At 37.6% G+C, this 27078-nt stretch overlaps 1 protein-coding gene across 1 annotated transcript in view; it reads left to right on the top strand.

The window, feature by feature from the left end:
* Positions 1–27078, top strand: part of LOC124787955 (DNA polymerase subunit gamma-1, mitochondrial) — a 169161-nt gene that overhangs the window by 77432 nt on the left and 64651 nt on the right. The window contains exons 7-8 of the mRNA XM_047254958.1: positions 14593–14753; positions 17229–17457. Coding sequence (XP_047110914.1) covers positions 14593–14753; positions 17229–17457 — 390 coding nt within the window. The remainder of the gene's footprint in view (positions 1–14592; positions 14754–17228; positions 17458–27078) is intronic.

Below are 27078 nucleotides of genomic sequence, written 5' to 3' on the forward strand. Positions count from 1 at the left end.
TATTCATAATGAATCCTACACCTGTTATACCATTTTCTGCTGCTGTTGATATTACCCGATACTCATCTGACCAGAAATTCTTGTCTTCCTTCCACTTCACTTCACTGACCCCTACTATATCTAGATTGAGCCTTTGCATTTCCCTTTTCAGATTTTCTAGTTTCCCTACCACATTCAAGCTTCTGACATTCCACGCCCCGACTCGTAGAACGTTATCCTTTCGTAGATACCGTTTTTACTCGAGTCTAAGCCGCACTCGAATCTAAGCCGCACCTGAAAAATGAGATTCGAAATCAAAAGAAAAAAAATTCCCGAATCTAAGCCGCACCTGAAATTTGAGACTCGAAATTCAAGGGGAGAGAAAAGTTTTAGGCCGCATCTCCAAATCGAAACAAAGTTGGTCCACTGTAATATGAGACAATTTAGGTCGAACGAATGACGATACAGCTACAGTAGTTTGGTTCGAGTCGTAAGCTTAGCAGTTAAGCTTTACCAGGTAGCCATTGCTATGCGTCAGGCGCTCCGTCCGTATTTATACGGGTACCCTTCCTTTTTCACGTGCTTCGTCTGGTTTGAATTGATTGCTTATTTTTCTTTGATCTGATAAGCGCAATTTTCTTTGTTATAGGTGTTTATGTCACTCTACGCTGAAAATGCATTACTGTACTGTGTCATGCATTGTTTGTCGTACTCTGATACTGCGTGTTTACGGCCTGTCGCGGCTAGCGGCATGGCTTGCTTTTGTGCGGGCCACCGCCGCTTAAAAAGGAGAGAGAGAGAGAGAGAGAGAGAGAGAGAGAGAGAGAGAGTGGGAGGAATCGTCTCATTAGCGAAACAATGGCAAGAGACTGCTACTTGTTGTTACTTACACTGCTGCTTTCTTTGATAATGATCAACAAGAACCAAATAATAGCTGCGTATGATAGAAGGTGTTCTGAACGAGAGTGTACCGAAAATTTTTCTCCGTTTGAAAATCTTTGCAGGCGCCTCTTTAGTACATTACATTCTGCACAGAAATTAGAGTCATCTTAGATTTAAAAATCTAGTCAATTGCCTCGCTTCATTTCTGACTGTATCACTGTTTAGCGTAAGAATAATACGAATATAAATATGACATGATATGTATATTCTTCTGCGTTTGCTGTTGTCTCACTCTAGTTTTGTGGTTTATCACGCAGACAGGATTTAAATGAGATAGCAGCAAACACGAAACAATACATGGCAAAATGTTTATATTCGTATTATTCTTATGGTGACGAGAATACTGCACGTGATTCACAATTTATAAAAGTTACTATTAGCAACCATCTCTTCTCACAGATAGGAAAAAATTCAGAACGTAGAGTTGGCTATATTGACAAACATCCTAAACATTCTTGCCAGTCGTGTTTTTAGTACATTGAAATGCTGCTACATTCGAAGATGAACAATACGGAATTTGTATTTACTTCGTTGGATAATGTATGAAAATGCAGTGGTCGAAACTCGGTGCGGAGAAAAAAAGCTTGTCTTCCACCTTTTTTTTTTAAATTTATTTACTGACGCAGAGGTTTTGGCACCAGTATTTATCTTTGTTCATGCAAAGCATGCCTGTGTAGTGCTACATGTATTCGACGGCAGAAGTTAGTTGTGGCGGCACCCACCGAGATTTTTAAGAACTTCCGCTTGCCTTGCACTCGATTCTAAGCCGCAGGCGGTTTTTTGGATTACAAAAACCGGAAAAAAAGTGTGGCTTAGATTTGAGTAAATACGGTAAGTCGTCCACATAAATCAAGAAGAGTAGTGGACCTAAGATTGAGCCCTGTGGTACACCATATTTTATTCGTAATTCCCTAGAAAGAAAGGAGTTGTTTCTTGTTTTATTCATTTTGTTGAATTCATACTGAAGTGATACCTTCTGCCTGCGGTTTTTTAGATATGTACACAACCAGCTATGTGCTACACCTCTTACTCCTCGTCTTTCTAATGTTTCGAGCAGAATGTTATGGTCCAGGACGTCGAAGGCTTTTGATAGATCTAGAAAAATACCTGCAGCTAATTTATGTTGATCAAGGGATTTTAAAATGCAGTCTAAGAATTCGAAAATTCCTGTCTGTGTAGATTTAGACTTTCTAAAACCATGTTGTTGTACTGTAAGAGGTGCATATTTATTTATGAAACTTAAAAAAGCCTGTCATAGAAGAGTTTTTCTAGAATTTTTGAGAAGGAACTTAACTGTGACATGGGTCGGTAGTTTGATATTTTTTCAGAATAACCTTTTTTTAGCAGTTTGAAACTTTTGCTATTTTAAAAATATTTGGGAATACACCAGTTTTTAAAGAGAGGTTGAAAATTTTTGCCAAGGTGTTTGCTATGTGGTGAGCACATGCTTTTAATATGAAATCAGGTACTTCATCAAGATCACTTGACATTTTATTGCTTAATGATTTAATTTTATGTATAATTTCATTGGGGTTTGTTTCATACACATACATAGAAGCACTGAAGGTCACTGACTTGGAGAAACTTGGGACTGGTCCTTGACAGTGTACTTGAATGAGGTCTTCAGCTAGTGAGGTGAAGTATTCATTGAATTTTTCCACAACTGAATTTGGGTCTGTGACTTTTGAGCCTTCTAGTGTTAATGATACATTCTTTTTCTTTGGCACTGAACTACAAGTTTCTTTCTTTATAACTCTCCACGTGGATCTCATTTTGTTAGATGAGTTTCTTATCAAATTGTCATTCCACATAATTTTTACCTCTGTGACTACTCTACCATAGATTCTTTTGTAGGCTTTTGAATAATCTGCGAATTCTTGGGTTACTCTAAATTTCTTACAAGAGTACTGCAGAAATCTGTTTCTCTCACTGGAAATTTTTATGCCTTTAGTTACTCATTGCTTATTATTGTTAGGTTTTACTGTTTTTACTACTTTTGGAAATGCTACATTAACATAGTGAAGAAAGATGCTCTGAAAACTCATGTACATGCTATCAACATTGTTCTGAGTTGCGATGCTTTCCCAGTTCTCCTTCGCCAGTAAGAGATTAAAAATTCTAATGTTATCTTCAGAAAAGGTTCTTTTTGCAACGACTTTTCTGGATTTGCTACTACTTATTGGCATTTCTATACACAGCAGCTGTGCCTCATGATCACTATAACCCATGCTCAGTACTCTGCTTGTGAATCTGTAAGTTGTTACTGAGATGAATATTTGGTCAATAATGGAATTTGTGCATTCTGTTAATCTTGTTGGACAGTGTAATGTGGGGATCATATTGAATGTGTTGGTCATATTTATCAATGCATCTCTGCTGCTGCTGTCTTTTGAAAAATCAACATTGAAATCCCCACAAAGCACTATCTTCATATTTAGTGTACTGATCTTGTTCAGCAGAACCTCTAGTTTATTCATGAAGACTGACAGGTTTCCACTTGGTGCTCTATATATGTTAATAACTATGAAATTAAGCTCTGACATTTTGGTAATTGAGTCAATATAACTTTTACTGACATCATAGAACTTTATTTGTTCTTTCACAAAGATAGCAGAGCCACCATGTTTAGAAAATTCTCGGCTAAAATGACTTGCTAATCTATATCCTGAGATTGACGTTAATTTTATTTCGTCATTTCGTAACCAATGTTCAGTAATGCAAATTATGTGTATGTTTAGTGCATACTGGAGTAGTGCTTCCAACATGGAAATTTTATTTGTGAGTGACTGAACGTTATGGTGTAGTATAGCAAAATCTGGGTACTTAGTAACTTTAGTTGAAATGGTTTCTGATTCTTTATCTAATGGCATTTCTAATACAACACTTACCCTAAAAATTTTCTGTATCTTTCTTGTGTGTGGCTTCTGTTCGCTGGTGGCAATCAGCAGGTGAGTTAACTTCTGGAGCTTGTATAAGTTTTTGTTTCATCCACATCTGTCCTCTTCGGTTTAAACCATTTCGTAATTTTCGTTTGGCTGACGACTTGATAGATATTACAAGTAGCTAACTGGGCCATTCAGTGACCACAAGTAACCCCAGACAGTGGGTTAAAAATCTGCACACAAAAAATATTAGAAATGAAATCTTAGCAGAACTACAGTTCATATGTCTTCTTTTAAAATTTATGCCGTATTTACTCGAATCTAAGCTGCACCTGAAAAATGAGACTCGAAATCAAGGGGAAAAAAATTTTCCAGAATCTTAAGCCGCACCTGAAATTTGAGACTCGAAATTCAAGGGGAGAGAAAAGTTTTAGGCCGCACCTCCAAATCGAAACAAAGCTGGCCCATTGTAATATGAGGCACAATTTAGGTCGAATGAATGACGATACAACTACAGTAGTTTGGTTCGAGTCGTAAGCTTAGCAGTTAAGCTTTACCAGGTAGCCAAATACGCTCCGTCTGTATTTATACGGGTACCCTACCTTTTTCACGTACTTCATCTGGTTTGAATTGATTGCTCATTTTTCTTTGATCTTATAAGTGCCGTTCTCTTTGTTATAGATGTTCACGTCACTCTAAGCTGAAAATGCAATATTGTACTGTGTCATGCATTGTTTGTCGCATTCTGATAATGAGTGTTCACGGCCTATCGCTGCTTGCGGCATGGCTTGCTTTTGAGTGTGCTACCGCCGTTTACAGTTTTTTTAAAAAAGAGAGGAATCGTTTCATTAGTGAAACAATAGCAAGAGACTGCTATCTGTTGTTACACTGCTGCTTTCGTTGATAATGATCAACAAGAACTAAATAATAGACTGCATATGATAGGAGATGTTCTGAACGAGAGTTTAGCGAAAATTTTTCTCCGTTTGAAAATCTTTTCGGACACCTCTTTTGTACATTACACTCTGCACAGAAATTAGTCATCTTAGATTTAAAAATCTAGTCAATTGCTGTGTTTCATTTCTGACTGTATCACTATTAGGCATAAGAATAATACGAATATAAACATGACATGAAATGTATGTTCTTTCGCGTTTGCTGTTGTCTCACACTAGTTTCGTAGTTTATTAGGCAGACAGGGTTTAAATGAGATAGCAGCAAACACGAAAGAATACATGGCAAAATTTTCATATTATTCTTATGGTGAAGAGAATACTGCATGTGATTCACAATTCATAAAAGTTCCTATTAGCAACCATCTCTTCTCACAGGTAGGAAAAAGTTCAGAACGTAGAGTTGGCCATATTGACAAAGAGCCCAAATAGTCTTGCCATTCAGATTTTCGTAGTACATAGAAATGCTGCTACATTCGAATATGAGCAATACGGAATTTGTATTTACTTCGTTAGATAATGTATGAAAATGCAGTGGTCAAAACTCGGGGCAGAGAAAAAAGTTCGTCTTCCACCTTCTTTTTAAAATTTGTTTGCTGACGCAGAGGTTTTGGCACCAGTATTTATCTTTGTTCATGCAAAGCATGCCTGTGTAGTGCTACATGTATTCGACGGCAGAAGTTAGTTGTGACGGCACCTACCAACATTTTTCAGAACTTCCGCTTACTTTGCACTCGATTCTAAGCTGCAGGCGGTTTTTTGGATTACAAAAACTGGAAAAAAAGTGCGGCTTAGATTCGAGTAAATACGGTACTTATATGAACTGGCCATATGAAAATCCCCATGTAAAATATTTACATAAAGTGTATTCCACATTTGCACAAAATATCCACAAGTTAAAGTTTTAATAAAAATTAGTCATCATCATCTTAAGTGATGTCCTTTTTTGAGTAAACAAAGATTACATTTTAAGATAGATATCACTTTGTACAAGTCCTGTCTCGCCAAAAAATAAAAAAAAATGCTTATGAGTTGCAAAAAGTTAAATTACACTACACATTGCAGTTCATTTTTTTAGACAGAAAATTTCACTTGCTCATTGTTTAGTATTTTTCACAAGCACTTTCACACTTTTAATGAGCTTTTATGCATTTTCTCACCAATTTGTCCACGCCTTTAACAGGTCCAAGTGGCAGTTGGTAAGGAAATGCACTGCTATCAGTTCCCTTGGAGGTGGTTCTCCTCCACCACAGTACATAAAAAAAAATTAGAAAAAAAACCTACTTTAGTACACTTACTTTTACTTCTAACTTAAGTCTAAGGAAAAAACAAATATTTTAACGCTAATGGCAAATGATAGTCATTACATCACAGATAAATACATAGTTCTCATAACATTACAATAATTAGCACTAAATTTGACTATAGCACGAAAGGTGTGAACTAGAAAACATTTTAAATCAAGTGCACATCACATGACAAAACCTTACTCTAAGTCATAACTAACTGAAACTGGTTAAACTTGAAAGACTTTTGTTTCTTTCCCATTTGCAAAATAGCAAAAACTCAAGATGTGCAGTAGCATAGATTTGCTAATCATTACATTATGAAAAAAGAATAGAATCACCATTACATAACTTAATTAATAGTCAAATCTAACTCAAGGGGATGGCTGTTGTACCAAAACATTGTCCTATGTCTTCACTGAACTCTGAGCAGTATTCTCTTTCAATTAGAAAATTAAACCTTCACAAAATGTTACCAAATAGTTGACCTGTCAGAAATATTCACATCAGTCTAGCACCACAGTTATCAGTTAATCAGCAAAATTACTTTTCTTCATTCCAGTATTACCACTTTAAGCTCATAATTCCTCAGAACACAAATAGAAGTTTTCAGATAATGTATAGATCCGATATGACTTGTAAATATTGCTCTTTCTGTTAATCTCTCATTCCCAACTACAATGTCATGGATTGCACAATATACACAGTACCCATTGTCACCTACTTCACAAATAGATCCTCAATACAGTTACCCAACATTTGTTTGTATACAGTTATCTTTTGCATAATCATGTCTGTCAGCTCCATTATTTTACTTACCTTTCTCACTTAATTAACTAGTGGAATGCATTCTCAAAAAAATGTCCCTACTGCGGAGACAGACTCCCTAATCATTAAAACCCTAACATTATTCATTATTTTATTATTATTTCATTATGTAATAAATAAATACCTGCTCTGCTTATCCAATGCAAAACAGACTCTACTGAAAAACACTCCACAGTAACAAATCCCTATGCTAAGGCAAACTTAACTCCCTTTACTGATTAGACAAAATTATCACATAGAAACACTTTTATTTCACTGTATTCCATCAAATTAATATTCTATCCTGAAGGGTGATATACATACAAATCTTGCTTATTCTTTCCAACATTACTCCAGGCAACTATGATTAAAGTTGTAATTCCTTAATGTTAGAAAAGGCTGTACCATGACACACTTCTATGCGTAGATAGTTATCTCCATATACTGACTGCACTGAAAACAAACGTTTGTACTGTTCCACAATTAATATTAAGGCTTGGTATCCAAGATGGTTTTTACTGCATATTGCCTCTGCTGCTGCACCAATGAGCTGATTACTTCAGATGTTAATTATAGTTTTCAGGTAATATGCACCTTCTCCTCCATATATACTGACCCCTTTCATTTTCAGTTTACCTTACCTTTTTGTTTGACAGAAATTCTTTAATCATGGTACCAATTTACTTTCTTTCATCCTCTTATGACTCTACTACTTATAACTAACACAAGATAACACTGAGAAACTGTTTCTAACATATCCCTATACTAAAGTATCCTACTGAACAAAATCACGTGAAAGTCAAGGATAGAATATTTCTGATTCACTTATAAACTACAGATAGGATAGTAGAAGAGTTTGACTGCCTCAGGAAACATGAAGAATGAGACAGACAACTGGGGTAAGCATTATCGCCACATAATGAATCCAACACAGAGTGCTGTACCCCCTATTTGCTTGTAGGTCTTACTTCTGGTTCAATGCTGATATTTTGAATTACCAAGAAATTGCACTCCCACAGCCGTCCTGCCAATTCCACAGTTAATAGTACTCTTGTTTCACACTCTTTGATAGCTTACCAGTAGCACCAACAATTTATATACCCTCTGTGAAATGCCATTCAAGTCACTACCCCTGTCCAGTAAACACTTAACATGTATCCCTTGTACCCTTGCTGTTATTACAGGGTGCCACACTTCATTTTCACTTACCACATGATCTTCTTCATACAACAAATCCTCATTAATCCTTTCCCTGAAAAAACTATCATCCTGCTTATCAACATGGTTTTCAGACACAGTCAAATGACAGATAGCATGGTCCTCTTCCTCATTACCACTCTCAAACTCTTAACTCTTCATTGGGCCTAATATTATCTTCCTTTATTCTTTCTTACCACATGACCAATTATAAATTTAAATACCTTGTCCTTGGATACGTCATTGCCTTCATCATTACAACTGCTGTCAGAATCGGACCCACTTTCACTTTCCCTATGCTTTAGATTTTATACCTCTTCTATCTTTTTCTCCATTTCCAGCAATTTGGAATCTACATTTTTATTTACTTTGACCAGTTTTTCCTCTACCACTACTGCACACTTGGTTTCTACCTCTGTTTCTAAATCACTTTTAATTGGATCATTTTGGTTCTCAAGTTTAACCCTGTTTTCAGCAAAAAATTTCCTGGCAGCTTTGACTTCATCTTTACGCTGTTTTTCAGAAGCCTCCACCCTCCTACTATAGTCATCACAAAGCTTCTCTCTCTCTTCTGCACATTTACTACTCATTAATGTTAATTTCTCAATAGTATTCTGCTCTACTTTCTTTATCTTTTCATCACAATCTTTAACTACTGCTTCAATCTTCTTATTTAATTCTGGAAGATTAGAGCTGACTACCTTAATCTCCTTTTTAATTTCTTTCTTCAGTTCATCCTTTAAGTTAACCATGGCAGTTCTAATGCTATCAGTTTCTTTTTCCACCCTGATAATGTCTTCTTTCATGCTACTAATGTCTTCTTTTGTACACATAGTCTACTACATATAATTTGCATTAACATCACTCCCACTTTTCCATGTGCCATAAACTTTTGCCCTTGCTGATTTTCGCTACTAGGTTCCTCCTCCTTAACCTTAACAATCTCATTCACTTTAGTACTCTTTTCCTCCATTTCGCTCACATCACAATACAATATATGTGATGCTTTTATCATTCCATCTACAATAGGCCTTTCATCCCCATCATTCAAAGTTACATTCTTGTTTGATTTATAATCACTATCGTCTACAGAACCAGTCCCACTTAGGTCTTTCTGATCATTTAACAACTTAACCTCTACAGCTTTGTTCTCAGTCACACTGTCTTGTTTGTTAAAGCCACTCATTATGTATAACTTAAAACAACTTTTGCTATGAAATTACCTTATTCTCATTCACTCATCTTCTGCTGCTCTGCGGTTGTCATCTCGATCTGTACAGCTGTGGCAAGGTGAGGCGTCTTGTCAGCTGTGTCCACCTGCGTGCTGATAGGCTGCTCCTGTACTCAGTGGTTACTTCCGTAGGACCCACTCGCTGATCGGTTGCTGTTATACTGTGGCTATGAAACCCATGCGCTGATTGGTTGTTGCACCACTGTACTGTAAACCGCTGTTGAGTTCACTGTTTGAAGTTCACGAGTCCTATTTTATTGTGCTTACATACAATAGTCCCCACACGGGCCACCAAATGTGATGTTCACTCGCTTTATTTTTTTGTTGATTGTCATTGGTGTCAACGTACTGCGTTGCTACACTGGCTGAAAAATGGGGTTTGTAATTTCGACACCGATTTCTTTAAATAATGTTGCCAACAAGTGCACAGTTTACTTACCACTGTTCACCCCCCCCCTCCCCGCATCCCCATAATACACAGTTAAATATATCGCCAGTGCTCTATTGTTTAACTTTCAATAAGCTTCATTGATAGTTTGCAGGTGAACATCCACATACTGCTACAATAGTTTACTATTGAACATCTGTGAGCAGTAAAAGCCTAACCACACAGTTCATTGTTCTATTAGAATAATAAAGTACATATGGAACAGACACTGTCATTATTTTAACATATGGCCTAATTGTGTTACACTTATTTCGCAGTTGATTTGATGCATTGTTGTTGATTTAACCATACAGGTTCCTTGTCTGAAACTCGGCCCTGGACTGACTGTCTTGGGACAAAAAATCTGGCCCTTATATAATCTCACAATATTAGGTACTGAAACTACACATTGTTCGAAGTTTAATTTACAGAAATTACAATTAAAACTTAACTCATTAAATTAACTGAATACATTGAAAAGTTTGTGCTCTTTAACAGTTTCTTCTACTACAATGTTTAAGCTGAATTATTTGTTTAAATCATGAAATTAACAAATATCATTAAGCAAACAATACTTTTGACAAAACTGGTAATTACTTTGGAATTAATTAAGGGCTGGCTTTACTAACATGTTTTCGAATAGAGCCTAATAAATACATAAAGAATACAATTAGTTGTTCATCCAAATGTTTATAATTACAGAATTTATATTTGTTTATTCGTCAATTTAAGTTACGAAACAATTACTGGTTTCATCCTATAACAAAAGACACTAACTAGGCATAATCGAAATAAATTATAAAATCAATTATATACATAAAACTAAGCACAAAATTAGATCTTGTGTTATATTCTTTACAACTGAGGGCCAACCTTTCTCTTTTATGCAAATGCAGATTATACTCACATGTGTTAATGGTAATTAGTCACACATGAAAAAATGATTTTTAAGGAGTTGTTGTTGTTGTGGTCTTCAGTCCTGAGACTGGTTTGATGCAGCTCTCCATGCTACTCTATCCTGTGCAAGCTTTTTCATCTCCCAGTACCTACTGCAACCTACATCCTTCTGAATCTGCTTAGTGTATTCATCTCTTGGTCTCGCTCTACGATTTTTACCCTCCACGCTGCCCTCCAATACTAAATTGGTGATCCCTTGATGCCTCAGAACATGTCCTACCAACCGATCCCTTCTTCTGGTCAAGTTGTGCCACAAACTTCTCTTCTCCCCGATCCTATTCAATACTTCCTCATTAGTTATGTGATCTACCCATCTAATCTTCAGCATTCTTCTGTAGCACCACATTTCGAAAGCTTCTATTCTCTTCTTGTCCAAACTATTTATCGTCCATGTTTCACTTCCATACATGGCTACACTCCATACGAATACTTTCAGAAATGACTTCCTGACACTTAAATCAATACAGGATGTTAACAAATTTCCCTTCTTCAGAAACGCTTTCCTTGCCATTGCCAGCCTACATTTTATATCCTCTCTACTTCGACCATCATCAGTTATTTTGCTCCCCAAATAGCAAAACTCCTTTACTACTTTAAGTGCCTCATTTCCTAATCTAATTCCCTCAGCATCACCCGACTTAATTCGACTACATTCCATTATCCTTGTTTTGCTTTTGTTGATGTTCATCTTATATCCTCCTTTCAAGACACTGTCCATTCCATTCAACTGCTCTTCCAAGTCCTTTGCTGTCTCTGACAGAATTACAATGTCATCAGCGAACCTCAAAGTTTTTATTTCTTCTCCATGGATTTTAATACCTACTCCGAATTTTTCTTTTGTTTCCTTTACTGCTTGCTCAATATACAGATTGAACAACATCGGGGAGAGGCTACAACCCTGTCTTACTCCCTTCCCAACCACTGCTTCCCTTTCATGTCCCTCGACTCTTATAACTGCCATCTGGTTTCTGTACAAATTGTAAATAGCCTTTCGCTCCCTGTATTTTACCCCTGCCACCTTTAGAATTTGAAAGAGAGTATTCCAGTCAACATTGTCAAAAGCGTTCTCTAAGTCTACAAATGCTAGAAACGTAGGTTTGCCTTTCCTTAATCTTTCTTCTAAGATAAGTCGTAAGGTCAGTATTGCCTCACGTGTTCCAGTGTTTCTACTGAATCCAAACTGATCTTCCCCGAGGTTGGCTTCTACTAGTTTTTCCATTCGTCTGTAAAGAATTCGTGTTAGTATTTTGCAGCTGTGACTTATTAAACTGATAGTTCGGTAATTTTCACATCTGTCAACACCTGCGATTGGAATTATTATATTCTTCTTGAAGTCTGAGGGTATTTCGCCTGTTTCATACATCTTGCTCACCAGATGGTAGAGTTTTGTCATGACTGGCTCTCCCACGGCCGTCAGTAGTTCCAATGGAATATTGTCTACTCCGGGGGCCTTGTTTCGACTCAGGTCTTTCAGTGCTCTGTCAAACTCTTCACGCAGTATCGTATCTCCCATTTCATCTTCATCTGCATCCTCTTCCATTTCCATAATATTGTCCTCAAGTACATCGCCCTTGTATAGACCCTCTATATACTCCTTCCACCTTTCTGCTTTCCCTTCTTTGCTTAGAACTGGGTTTCCATCTGAGCTCTTGATATTCATACAAGTCGTTCTCTTATCTCCAAAGGTCTCCTTAATTTTCCTGTAGGTGGTATCTATCTTACCCCTAGTGAGATAGGCCTCTACATCCTTACATTTGTCCTCTAGCCATCCCTGCTTAGCCATTTTGCACTTCCTGTCGATCTCATTTTTGAGACGTTTGTATTCCTTTTTGCCTGCTTCATTTACTGCATTTTTATATTTTCTCCTTTCATCAATTAAGGAGGCAGATGGTAAAACAAAAGGGAAGTAAAATGATCCCAGCATGCTTCGTCACACTGTCTCACAGCCTTCCCAACCACTGCTTCCCTTTCATGCCCCTCGACTCTTATAACTGCCATCTGGTTTCTGTAAAAATTGTAAATAGCCTTTCGCTCCCTGTATTTGACCCCTGCCACCTTCAGAATTTGAAAGAGAGTATTCCAGTCAACATTGTCAAAAGCTTTCTCTGAGGCTACAAATGCGAGAAACGTATGTTTCCCTTCCTTAATCTATCTCCTAAGTTAAGTCATAGGGTCAGTATTGTTCTTTGAGGTTATCCAGGTCCAGCTCCTTTTTGCAGTTTCTTCAGTTTTAATCTACAGTTCGTAACCAATAGATTGTGGTCAGAGTCCACATCTGCCCCTGGAAATGTCTTGCAATTTAAAACCTGGTTCCTAAATCTCTGTCTTACCATTACATAATCTATCTGAAACCTGTCAGTATCTCCAGGCTTCTTCCATGTATACAGCCTTCTTTTATGATTCTTGAACCAAGCTATGATTAAGTTATGCTCTGTGCAAAATTCTAACAGGTGGCTTCCTCTTTCATTTCTTACCCCCATTCCATATTCACCTACTACTTTTCCTTCTCTTCCTTTTCCTAATATTGGATTGCAGTTCCCCATGACTATTAAATTTTCATCTCCTTTCACTATCTGAATAATTTCTGTTATCTCACCATACATTTGTTCAATCTCTTCTTCATCTGTGGAGCTAGTTGGCATATATACTTGTACTACTGTGGTAGATGTGGGCTTTGTGTCTATCTTGGCTACAATAATGCGTTCACCATGCTGTTTGTAGTAGCTTACCTGCACTGTGATTTTGTTATTCATTATTAAGCCTACTCCTGCATTACCCCCATTTGATTTTGTATTTATAACCCTGTATTCACATGACCAAAAGTCTTGTTCCTCCTGCCACCAAACTTCACCAATTCCCACTGTCTGACTTTAATCTGTCCATTTGCCTTTTTAAATTTTGTAATCTACCTGCCCGATTAAGGGATCTGACATTCCATGCTCCGTTTCACAGAACACCAGTTTTGTTCCTCCTGATAAGTGTGAATCATCTTAATTCACACAGGACGTGAATTCATGTGAGGTGTGTTAATAGGACACACATATTTTGATCATGTCTGTATTATTTAGATGTGCAATTCCTACAATTTTGTACATACCTTTATAAAGATGGAAAATCTTGCTTGTTTCCTTGTTTAATTGTGAGCTAGGATGAAAGACTTTTACTAGCACCACGTCATTCAGTTTAAAATTTGGCGTGCTTGCTTTTAAATTATGTTCTCACACTCGACATTGGGCTTATTGTTTTAAATTCCTCTCTATCTTTCCTTATAAATTGCTATTTATTATCTCTTTTATTTATTGCCAAGAGAAGAACTTTAACATTGGTGGAAAGCAGGGAAAAAAGGGACAGACTCTGAGTAATGTAAAGCAATAGAGAATAGTAACAAAGAAAAACAGCACAGGGTTGTGAGATGGAAGAGAAGCCAATAGGCAAAATCAAACAACAGAAAGTCCACGATGGAATAACAATATGAAAAGGAGAGAATGCTAGTCACAACAAAGAGAAGGCATTGAGTCACAACAGGCACAATGAGAAAGAATGGTAGAAATATTTCAGACTTCAAAGTCCTCCTTCAGAAGTAGAAAGTACACACACACACACACACACACACACACACACACACACACACACACACACACACTGACCATTGTCTCCAGATGACAAAGCCTGTGGCCAGGTCATGGCGCCCAGAGACAGTAGCCATGGTTTTGTCAGTTGTTGGCCTTTGTCTCAAAGCTGCAATATTTCTATCAATCTTTTTCATTTAGCCCATCTGCAACCCAGTGCCTCCTCTTTGTGGTGAGCAGCTTCTTACCTGAGTTTTGTGTGCTATTTGAAACATTGTTACCTTATTCACACTGATTTTTTAAACATAGTGAGCCTGCTATTCATACAATTTCTGTTGATTATTTGAACTGCTTTTTACTAGACGTCCAAAACCGAAGACATGCCTATCCCATTGAAAGAAGATGAAAGTGAAGAAACTGAGCACTCTGCAGTATGTAAAGGGCACGAAGATGGTGAAAGTTGCCCACCAGAATGGTATCATGGCACTGGAGTGTGGACAGGAATTGAAGTGGAAGGACACTGGTCAGTATCTTATTTTAAGGATTTTTCAACTACATCGATATAATTATTCTGCAGTTCACACCTAAATGTTTTGAAGAGGGAGCAAGATGCTACAGCAAACTATATCTACTGTCAGCTGTTGGTTAGCGCATGGAAAAAATTAACACCTAAATATTTTTGTGAAAACTCTGATTACTATAATTTCATCATAATTCTAATTCCTCTTTTTGTAAATATGAGCCAACAAAGTATTGTGGCATGTGGTGGAGAAATATCTTGTTCGATATTCAGGATAATATTGTGCTGCAATGAAGAAAGCCTTTGTTTCAATTATTGCCATCCTAACTTGGTTCTCATATTAGTGACGCACGTATATTTTATGATAACACAGAACAAACTGCTGTTCTGTGAACTTTTTCCATTGTCTTGTGTCAATCCTATATGGTAGTGATCCCATACTGTGCAACAGTACTCTAGAAGAGGATGAACAAGTATAATGTATGCAGTTTCTTGAGTGGTTTTGTTGCATCTTCCAAGTGTTGTGCCAATAAAAGGCAGTCTTTTATTCACTTTCCCAACAGCATGGTCTGTAATATCATTTCAATTTAAGTTGTTCCCAACTGCAATTCCTAAATATTTAGTTGTATCTACTGTATATAAAATTGTGTCATTTATCATGTGACAGAAACTCAGTCTTAGTTTTCATATGGGAGGATTCTCACTTTTTATTGTCTAAGGTCATTTGCCACTGTCTGGAACATTCATACATCTTGCATAAATAATTTGGTTTTCATTTGGATCTTCTGTTGACTTCACTAGATGGTAAACAATAGTGTCATCTGAAAGCAGGCTAAGAGGGTTGCTCATATTGTCTCCTAAATCATTAATGTGTATCCGTAATAGCAAAGGCTCTGTCACACTTCCTCGGGAATGAAAGATATAATGTCATTTTCACTGGATGAGATCCTGTTAATCTCAGAATACTGTGACCTTTCTGAGAAATTCATAATCCAGTTGTGTAGCTGAGATGATATTCCATATGTTTGTAATTTAATTAGAAGATTTGTGACACCCTGCCCACTCGTCGCTTATAGGGTGTGTAAAGCATGCTGCTTTCTCAGGTAGCTATACAGCAATTCAAGCAAATCTCATTAATGGGTTTTATTACAATAAATAAGATTGACAATACTTAACTTTGGATTTATAATGAGTTGTCGCAAATGTCCTTCACTATATACAATGTCCATGTAAGCATTCACACTCACTCATATGTCACTGCTGTCATTAATATCACTGCTCATTTAGGCCTCTCTGTTAGTGTCCATCTTCTACTCTCCGGCTGAGGCTGGCAGAAGCAGCACTTATCTTCTCCTCAGGTAGAGGCCGCTCCTGTCGTGGTGCAGTCCTAATCGGAACACCATTGGCTGACGTCATCTTACTGCCTTCTCTGCTCTTGCGTTCATCATCTTCATGCCGGTGCTTGCGGTTACGCCGGAACGAGATGTTTGTGAGGAATGGTGTAATAAAACCTGCTCCAAATCTAGGAACATGCAAACAGCTTAGATCCCCTGCTGGTATCGCTCATTATTTTGTGCAAGTAATGCTGGGTGTGTTTCACAAAAATGATTTTTCTGAATCAGTGCCAGTTGTGTGTCAATATCCCATTTTCTTGTTCAAGTGCCTAGAGTAAAATTTTGGTTTATGTAGTGTCAAGATACTGATGGAGGATAGGACCAGCAACTTGGCTATTAAATTTTTATTTTCTTCTAATATCTGCCACAGCTATGGTAATAGTAATTTCGTTGTGGAGACTAGGTTTGGACTATCACGTCTGTTTTCAATCCATGGCCTTAGACATAAGTGTAATTATATAGTTCCCTCCAATGTACATGTGAGTAACCAAAATATTCATTATTCATCACTACTAATCATTACTTAAATACTAAACTAAACTAAATTAAACTCTGTCTGAACAGGCCTCGAAGGCCCAATGGGACTGGCCAGCTGCCGTATCATCTTCAGCTGACTGGTGTCACTGGATGCGAATATGGACAGGCATATGGTCAGCACACTGCTGTCCTGGCCATTGTCAGTTTTCGTGACGGAAGGCACTAATCCTCAAATCATGTAGCTCCTCAATTTGCCTAACAAGGGCTAAGTGCACCCTGCCCACCCACACCACAAGGCAGATTGGTTGGCCACCTATTCAACTGCAAGCCAAGCCCAACAGCACTTTGGTGATCTGATGGGAACTGGTGTTACCACTGCGATAAGGCCATTGGCCACTACTTTGTTTGGAACAAAATTGTACTGCACACTAATAAGAAGTTTATCATTTTGCATTACTGAAATACAGAATGATAAACTTCATATTAGTATACAATACAATGTCTTTACAAACAAACACAGTGTTACAGTTATTTGATGAGATTTATCATTCTCCCTCCCCCCTTCATTTTTGTAATTTTGTCTGAACTAACTCTGTGCATGTTACAGGTTTATGAAGTTGCCTCACAAAGATGGAGCATCAGCACGTGTTGGCAATCCTTTGTCACGGGACTTCATGGGGAAATTTGCAGAACACGTTCTGACTGGTGACTGGAAAGGAGCACAGCGTGTCCTAGAAGTGGGCCGAATGCTCACCTACTGGCGCAATAACCGCGACCGCGTGCTGGGCCAAATTGTCGCCTGGCATTCTCCCGACAGAGGTGTTCTCCTTCCACAGGTACAGAAGCACTGTGTTAGTAGGAAGTTGTTGTTGTGGTCTTCAGTCCTGAGACTGGTTTGATGCAGCTCTCCATGCTACTCTATCCTGTGCAAGCTTCTTCATCTCCCAGTACCTACTGCAACCTACATCCTTCTGAATCTGCTTAGTGTATTCACCTCTTGGTCTCCCTCTACGATTTTTACCCTCCACGCTGCCCTCCAGTACTAAATTGGTGATCCCTTGATGCCTCAGAACATGTCCTACCAACCGATCCCTTCTTCTGGTCAAGTTGTGCCACAAACTTCTCTTCTCCCCAATCCTATTCAATACTTCCTCATTAGTTATGTGATCTACCCATCTAATCTTTAGCATTCTTCTGTAGCACCACATTTCGAAAGCTTCTATTCTCTTCTTGTCCAAACTATTTATTGTCCATGTTTCACTTCCATACATGGCTACACTCCATACAAATACTTTCAGAAACGACTTCCTGACACTTAAATCTATACTCGATGTTAACAAATTTCTCTTCTTCAGAGACGCTTTCCTTGCCATTGCAAGTTTACATTTTATATCCTCTCTACCTCGACCATCATCAGTTATTTTGCTCCCCATATAGCACAACTCCTTTACTACTTTAAGTGTCTCATTTCCTAATCTAATTCCCTCAGCATCACCCGACTTAATTCGACTACATTCCATTATCCTCGTTTTGCTTTTGTTGATGTTCATCTTATGTCCTCCTTTCAAGACACTGTCCATTCCGTTCAACTGCTCTTCCAAGTACTTTGCTGTCTCTGACAGAATTACAATGTCATCGACAAACCTCAAAGTTTTTATTTCTTCTCCATGGATTTTAATACCTACTCCGAATTTTTCTTTTGTTTCCTTTACTGCTTGCTCAATATACAGATTGAACAACATCGGGGAGAGGCTACAACCCTGTCTTACTCCCTTCCCAACCACTGCTTCCCTTTCATGTCCCTCGACTCTTATAACTGCCATCTGGTTTCTGTACAAATTGTAAATAGCCTTTCGCTCCCTGTATTTTACCCCTGCCACCTTTAGAATTTGAACGAGAGTATTCCAGTCAACATTGTCAAAAGCTCTCTCTAAGTCTACAAATGCTAGAAACGTAGGTTTGTCTTTCCTTAATCTTTCTTCTAAGATAAGTCATAAGGTCAGTATTGCCTCACGTGTTCCAGTGTTTCTACGGAATCCAAACTGATCTTCCCCGAGGTTGGCTTCTACTAGTTTTTCCATTCGTCTGTAAAGAATTCGTGTTAGTATTTTGCAGCTATGACTTATTAAACTGATAGTTCGAGTAGGAAGTTACATGCTGCTTAACATGTCAAATTTCATGATATAGCATGAGAAGTGAGGTGAACATCATATACTAGACAACATAAAAGTTACAGTATTCTTTTTTGCTTCAGAACTCTATGACTGTATGGAACTTCAGTGATGAGAAAACACTGGAACAAAGCATAGTTTTGTCAGACAGTCAATTTATTTTTCTTTAAGTAGTTTAGTACCTAAGCTATCTTCAAATTTCACATTACTAGTGCAGTTAGCACATTTCGAATGAAGACAGAGCATTCTCTTTTAAAATGATACTGAATATGTAACGCCTTTTGGTACTGCGTGCAAAATGTGTCAGTTTCACAAGAAATGTATACCACCATCTGAACATGAACTCACATCCCAAACAAGTTATGGGAAAAAAAGTTTTTTCAAAAAATTTATGCCTTCTTACTCTGTTTAGATAAAGGGAAAACATATATAAATAGTAAATAAGGAGTATTTTTCTTATTTCACATACTTGCACCTTTTTGGAAATTATGACTGTTGAAATGTTTCTTAACATGTCAGATGGTTTCTTGCAATTGTTGATCATTTTGCAAGTTGTCAACCAACTCATGGGGTGGAGCAATGAGTACATACAACTTTGTTTTAGTGTTCAGAGACTTAGAGGAAAAGTTTTGGTTGGTTGGTGTTACTTTTGGCTATTACTTTTTTAGTTTGTAGTGGAATTCGTTGTTTTGAAACTTTGATAGATTAAGATTGTGTTGCAGGCTGGAACACAAACCCGTGCCTTCCATGAGCATTGTTCTTACTTTCTGAGCTACCCAGGCTTTACTCGCAGCCCCACTGTAAAGTTTTGGCCTGCCAATGGAAGCCATCATGCATGCTGAACGAATCAAATGTAGTGGAAAAATATAATTTGCAACTGCACTGTGTGCACAAGTCTTTTGGGTTTGCCATTTAAACTATTAGCTGGTGCCAGATTGTTATTAGATCAACACTTGAGCCTTCAACCCCTCTGAGATCAAAAATACAACAGGAACAGATTCCAAACTTTGTTCAAAGAAACTTGTTGTGCTGGACTGAGCTGACTAAGTTTTTGTCAGTCAAATTTTCACAGATTCTCTGAGCACTAAATTCTAGAAGATCCTACACGCCAAACTTCTTAGAATATTCGAAGTATGAGAAAGATGATGGCAGGTGGATGCTTGCAGATAGATTTCAATGTGGGTGGGTTTCCAATCAACTGAATACCTCCAGGAAGTTAGTACTTCCAGAAATGGTGAACATTGTCCTTTTTTGTTCTATAGTGAACTTAATATTCTACACCTAAATACATAATCAACAAGCCACTGTGCAGTGCACGATGGAGGATACTTCATTCCAGTATTAACAATTTTCTGTTCTATTCCATTCTTGTATTGAACAAAGGGAGAAATGGTTATCTGTCTGCTCTGTATGTGCCATAATCTCCCTTTATCCCATTCTCATTATCCCTATGCGATATGTATAATGGCTGCTGCAGAACTGTCACACAGCCTTCCTCTAATGCTTCTTCTAGTACTGGTTCTCAGAATATACTCAAAAAGGTCTCACAAGAACAATGTCGCCTTTCTTTCAAAGATTCACCCATCATGTATAGTAAATTTTTATATGGGCTGTAATTACCTGTTACGAACCTATTGGTGCACTTCTGAATTTATTCAGTGTTTGCTATCATGTGTTACTTGATAAAGACTTCAGATACTGGCAGAATGCTCAAGAATTCGATGCACTAGCATCTCGTATATAATGTCTCCAGCAGATACACTGCACTTTCTCGAACCGTTCCAACAGACCACAGTTTTCCATTTGCCTTAGTGTTACTGATTTTACTTATTCATCCCATTTCACAGTACTCCATAGTATTACTCTTAAATATATAAAATGATGTAACATCCTCAGATGTTTACCACTAATCATTTTATCAGATGCTGTTGGGTCCTTTGTCTTAGCTGTGGGTATTATATTGCATTCGTCAGTAATAAAGGTAGTTGCTATTCATTAAACAAAGTGAATTTTTTCATGTCTTTTGTATTCCTTTACAATTGTCCAATCACTAAGCTGTCATGCAGACAACAGCATCACCAACAAACGATCTGATGTTGTTGCTGATCCTGTCGCACAAATCAGTTCTGTATCATGAGAATATTAGAAATCCTATTATGCTCCATTAGGACATACCAGACATTACTTATGTTTCTGTTGAACATTATTTGTCCATAGTAATGTAGTGGTTTTTATTATTTTAAAAACCATTGAGCAAATTATATGTCTGTGGAGATACTTCATATTAGTATTTTGATTATTAGTAAATATTGTGGTACAGTGTTGAAGACCTTTCAGAAATGTAAGAGGACAGAATCTACCTGATCCGTTAAATTTCGGGCATGCAGCTACATAAACCCTGTTTCATCTCCTGAATTTCTGCCTTATTCCTTTCAGCCATCTTCAAAGTGAGCTGACAGACCAAAGCCACAGCTCTCTCTCTGTCCATTTAAACCCACAGACTGCACCATTGCACCTGCGACTGCAGGTATATAAACAATACATACTGACATTGATTGGTGGTAAAGAAATATGCATAAACTTAATATGTTATTAAATGATTGCTCCATGCTTGGATATTGATGAATGATTATGAACTGTGCTGTGGTGATGTCTTTGGGGGTTTCCATGGAATCCGGCACTTTCGTTAATAAACTCACAAAAATGTCAGAACAATGCAGCTCATAATGATACAATGATACCCCAGCGTAGATTGACCACGTAACCCCAGATTCAATTTCTGCATACTTCTTTGCCACCATTCAAAGTCTCTGGTGCTTGTGTATGTGGGGCTGCATGCACAGTAGCACAGTCCGCCAGTTGAAATGTGTGACTTAACTGCTGTAGCTTCAGTTGTCACCTCACTCTGAAGATGGCTGAAAAGTATACGACCTAAATATTAGGAGAAGAAATAAAGTTTATGTGGCTGCACACCCAAAATTTAATTGATGAGTTAATGCACTGCAAAAACATGAAGCTGCATAGAATCTACCTATTTTAACTACTACATCTACTGTTTGTCATATACTGGCTGTCCCACCTAACTTTGCCACCTCAGATATTTCCAAACTGAAACAAAATGCGGAAAATGCAGTTGACCAGGGATGCCCCTACTTCAGGGACTCACACAATGTACAGCAATGTAGAATCGCTACAAGTAAACAAACATCACTTTCAATACAAAGTTGTTGGTTTTTTCTCTCTTTTTTTAAGGCACATGTTTGTTTTTTCTACCAAAATTAAAACTTGAGGTACAATTAGTGGTGGCAGACTTGGTCTCACTGTTCTAAACAGTACATGTTCTGAAATACTTTGGCTTTAAATAATGGAAATGGTGCCACAGTTTTCACTGTAATGCCATAATGTTGGTGGCTTACACTGTCTTAAAGCCTGCAGCAGGCAACCCTTGCTCTGTGTATTATGACAGAAACTGTGGCGTCATTGCCATTTTTAGAAGTCTGTGTATTCGAGATGGTATGAGATTTAGAACAGTGAAAACAAGTCTACTGTCACTAATTGTACCTCTAGTTTTCATTTCCTTAGAAAAAAGCATTTTTTGTGTTGAAAATGATAAGCATTCCTGCCTGTTAAGTGAGCCCCTGGCATAGGTTGTGACGTTCGCCTGCTTTATTTCTTTGTTTATTCTCATCAGTGTTGACGTACTGTGTTGCTATACTGACTGAAAAATGGGGTTTGTAATCGACACTGGCTATTGTAAATAATGTAGCCAACAGGTGCACAGTTGAGTTTCACAGTTGTTTACTTTCACTGTTCACAACCCTCCCAATAATACACAGTTATATATATAGCCAGTGCTCCTATTGTTTAACTTTCGATAAGCCTTATTAATAGGTTGCAGGCGAACATCTACATACTGCTACAATAGTTTACTGTTAAACATCTACGAGCAGTAAAAGCTTAACCACACAGTTCACTCTTTTCTTAGAATAATAAGGTACATATGGAACAGACACTGTCATTGTTTTAACACACAGCCTATTGGTGTAACAATTATTTCACATTTAAGTGGATGCATTGTTGTTGATCTAACCAATGCAGGCTCCTTTTCTGAAACTCAGCCATGGACTGACTGTCTTGGGACCAGAAATGGGGCCCGTATATATCCTCACAATAATAGGTGCTAAAACTACACATTGTTCAAAGTTTAATTTACAGAAATTACAATTAAAACTTAACTCATTAAATTAACTGAATACATCAAAAAGTTTGTTCTATTTAACATTTTCTTCTACTACAAAATCCCCATATAAAATATTTACATACAATGTATTCCACATTTGCACAACATATCCACAAGTTATACTTTCAACAAAAATTTTGTATCTTCATCATAAGTGATGTCCTTTTTGGGTAAGCAAAGATTACATTTCTTGATACATATCATTTTATACAAGTCCTGTCTTGCTTAACAAAAATTTAATCCTCACAGGTAAGAAACAAGTTAAATTAAGCTGCACATTGCAGTTCTCTCTCTCTCTCTCTCTCTCTCTCTCTCTCTTCCTCTTCCTCTTCCTCTTCCTCTCTTCTTCTTCTTCTTCTTCTTCTTCTTCCTCTTCTCTTTTTTGACAGAAAATTTCACTCGCTCAATGCAAGTTGTCACACCTTCACTAGGTCCAAGTGGCAGTTATAGTTCAATTCTTTTATCTTGGCGGCTCGCGCATGCCCGCACAGATGCGGGAGTCTGCTGCGTTGCCAGTTACATGCGCTAAGAGAAGCAGCGCCATAGTATAGTATAGTTCACAAACTTACGTTTCGGGGGGAGCGCGCAGTTTATGCAGTAAAGTCACCGCGGCCGCATTAACCCTTTCGCTGCTACAGAGACGTGCTCCCCGCATTCCACGCTGTGCGCGATTTTGTCATTACTGCACTGCTCGCCTGTGCAGACACATGGTGTTCAGACTGCTTTGACACACTTATCATTCGATTTCACAAAAACTATTTGGCCCAAAAATTTGATTTTTACAAATCTTCTTGACTGATACCTTCTCCCCATAAATGACTTAATTTTGTTTCGATGTTCAACGCAGTTATTGTGCAGCATTAAATGTAGTAAACCATTGCACGAAATTTTGAAGAGTTTGCAGAGGTAAAAGTCCACAGCGTATACTTCCCGTATGGTCAATTTTAGTTGCCACTAGAAATTTCAAAAAATTACATTCAAACGAATAAAATTCATGAAGTAAGACACTTCGATATTGTTTTTAAATAAAGAAAATATTTAGTATCAAACAAGGTTTGAACTCAGAACCTTTTGCTTAGCAGCTAAACACCTTAACCATTACGCTAACACAGCTCGTCATTCAACAGAAGACCTGGAGGACTTTAAGGAATCACGCAAAATACCGACAAACACTGTTGGTATGACTATGAATTACTCACGTTTCGTCGAAGTACAATAGGAAATAAACAATTACCACTATTCTTTATTGTGAAAAAGCGGTTTCCTTGCTATCGCCTGAATAGTTATTGCTTGTTTGGTTTAATTAATTAATAGAATATGAAGCAATTCGTATAAAGAATGCTTTTTCCAAGTTTTCTTTTATAGAAAGTCTGCTATCAAGACATTAGTTTTGTTCAATTACTTTATTTATGACTGAACGTTTCTAAAACTGAAGACACTCATCCGTGCTCTGCACTGCAGTCGAGCTCTGGCAACGTCATTCTCTGTTCATTGGCAGACTGTGTTTTGTGACATCAGATGCACAGAACGAACCTAAACTCGGCCGCCATCGTAAATGACTTGCACTTTAGTAAGGAAATGCACAGCTATCAGTTCCCTTGGGTGTGGTTCTCGTCTGCCACAGTATCTCCTCTGCCACAGTATATGAAAAAAATTAGACAAAATATCCTACTTTAGTACACTTACTTTTACTTCTAACATAAGTATAAAAACATGGTTTAACACTAATGGCAAATGATATATCACTACATCATAAATAAATACATAGTTCTCATAACATTACAATAATTAGCACTAAATTTAACTATAGTACGAAAAGTGTGGACTAGAAAAATTTTTAAATCAAGTGCACATTACACTACAAAACATTATGTTATGTCATAACTGTCTGAAACTGGTTAAGTTTGAAAGACTTGTTTCTTTCCCATTTGCAAAATATCACCTTAGTGTATAAAATATGTGATTTGCCTCTATTAAAAACTCAACATGTGTACAGGGTTATTACAAATGATTGAAGCGATTTCACAGCTCTACAATAACTTTATTATTTGAGATATTTTCACAATGCTTTGCACACACATACAAAAACTCAAAAAGTTTTTTTAGGCATTCACAAATGTTCGATATGTGCCCCTTTAGTCATTCGGCAGACATCAAGCCGATAATCAAGTTCCTCCCACACTCGGTGCATCAATGAGTTCGGAAGCATCGTTGATGCGAGCTCGCAGTTCTGGCACATTTCTTGGTAGAGGAGGTTTAAACACTGAATCTTTCACATAACCCCACAGAAAGAAATCGCATGGGGTTAAGTTGGGAGAGCGTGGAGACCATGACATGAGTTGTTGATCATGATCTCCACCACGACCGATCCATCGGTTTTCCAATCTCCTGTTTAAGAAATGCTTCTGCTTTAGCCTTTTCCGTAAGATTTTCCAAACCGTTGGCTGTGGTACGTTTAGCTCCCTGCTTGCTTTATTCGTCGACTTCCGCGGCTACGCGTGAAACTTGCCCGCACGCGTTCAACCGTTTCTTCGCTCACTGCAGGCCGACCCGTTGATTTCCCCTTACAGAGGCATCCAGAAGCTTTAAACTGCGCATACCATCGCCGAATGGAGTTAGCAGTTGGTGGATCTTTGTTGAACTTCGTCCTGAAGTGTCGTTGCACTGTTATGACTGACTGATGTGAGTGCATTTCAAGCACGACATACGCTTTCTCGGCTCCTGTCGCCATTTTGTCTCACTGCGCTCTTGAGCTCTCTGGCGGCAGAAACCTGAAGTGCGGCTTCAGCCGAACAAAACTTTATGAGTTTTTCTACGTTCTGTAGAGTGTCGTGACCATATGTCAATGAATGGAGCTCAAGTGAATTTATGAAATCGCTTCAATCATTTGTAATAGCCCTGTAGTAGCATAGATTTGCTAATCATTATGTTATGAAAAAACTTAATTACTATTCAAGTCAAAATTATTGGGACGGAAGTTGTACCAAATCATCGGTCCACTTCTCTACTCAACTCTGAGCGCTAGTCTCATTCAACCAGGAAATTAAATCCTCACAAAATCATTAAATGCTACCAGATAGTGGACCTGTCAGAATATTCACATCAGTTTAGCACCACAGTTACCAGTTAATCAGCAAACTTATTGTTCTTCATTCCAGTATTACCACTTTAAGCTCATAATTCCTCAGAACACAAATAGAAGTTTTCAGATAATGTATATATCCGGTAATGCAGCATTATATGACGTGTAAATATAGCTCTTTCTGTTAATCTCTCATTCCCAACTGCAATGTCATGAATTGCACAATATACACAGTACACATTGTTGCCTAGTTCACAAATAAATCCTCAATGCAGTTATCCCACATTTGTTTGTATACAGTTATCTTTTGCATTAATCATGACTGTCAGCTCCATTATTTTACTTACCTTTCTCACTTAGTTAACTAGTGGAGTGCATTCTCAAAAAATATCCCTACTGCAGAGACAGACTCCCTAACCTTTAAGACCCTAACATTATTCATTATTTTATTATTATTTCATTATGTAATAAATAAATACCTGCTCTGCTTATCCAATGCAAAACTGTCTCTACTGAAAAACCCTCCACAGTAACAAATCCTTATGCTAAGGCAAACTTAACTCTCATTACTGATCAGACAAAATTATCACATAGAAACACTTCTATTTCACGTATATAGTATCATTAATAGGTTGCAGGCAAACATCCACATACTGCTACAATAGTTTACTGTTAAACATCTGTGAGCAGTAAAAACCCAACCACACAGTTCACTGTTCTCTTAGAATACTAAGGTATGGAACAGACACTGTCATTGTTTTAACACACGGCCTATTGGTCTAACACTTATTTTACAGTTAATTTGTTGCATTGTTGTTGATCTAACTAATACAGGTTCCTCATCTGAAACTCGGCCATGGACTGACTGTCTCCGTACCAAAAATCGGGCCCTTATATATCCTCACAATAATTGGTGCTGAAACTACAAATTGCTCAAAGTATAATTTACAGAAGTTACAATTAA

This window comes from Schistocerca piceifrons, chromosome 3 (assembly GCF_021461385.2).
Source record: "Schistocerca piceifrons isolate TAMUIC-IGC-003096 chromosome 3, iqSchPice1.1, whole genome shotgun sequence".
NCBI lineage: Eukaryota > Metazoa > Arthropoda > Insecta > Orthoptera > Acrididae > Schistocerca > Schistocerca piceifrons.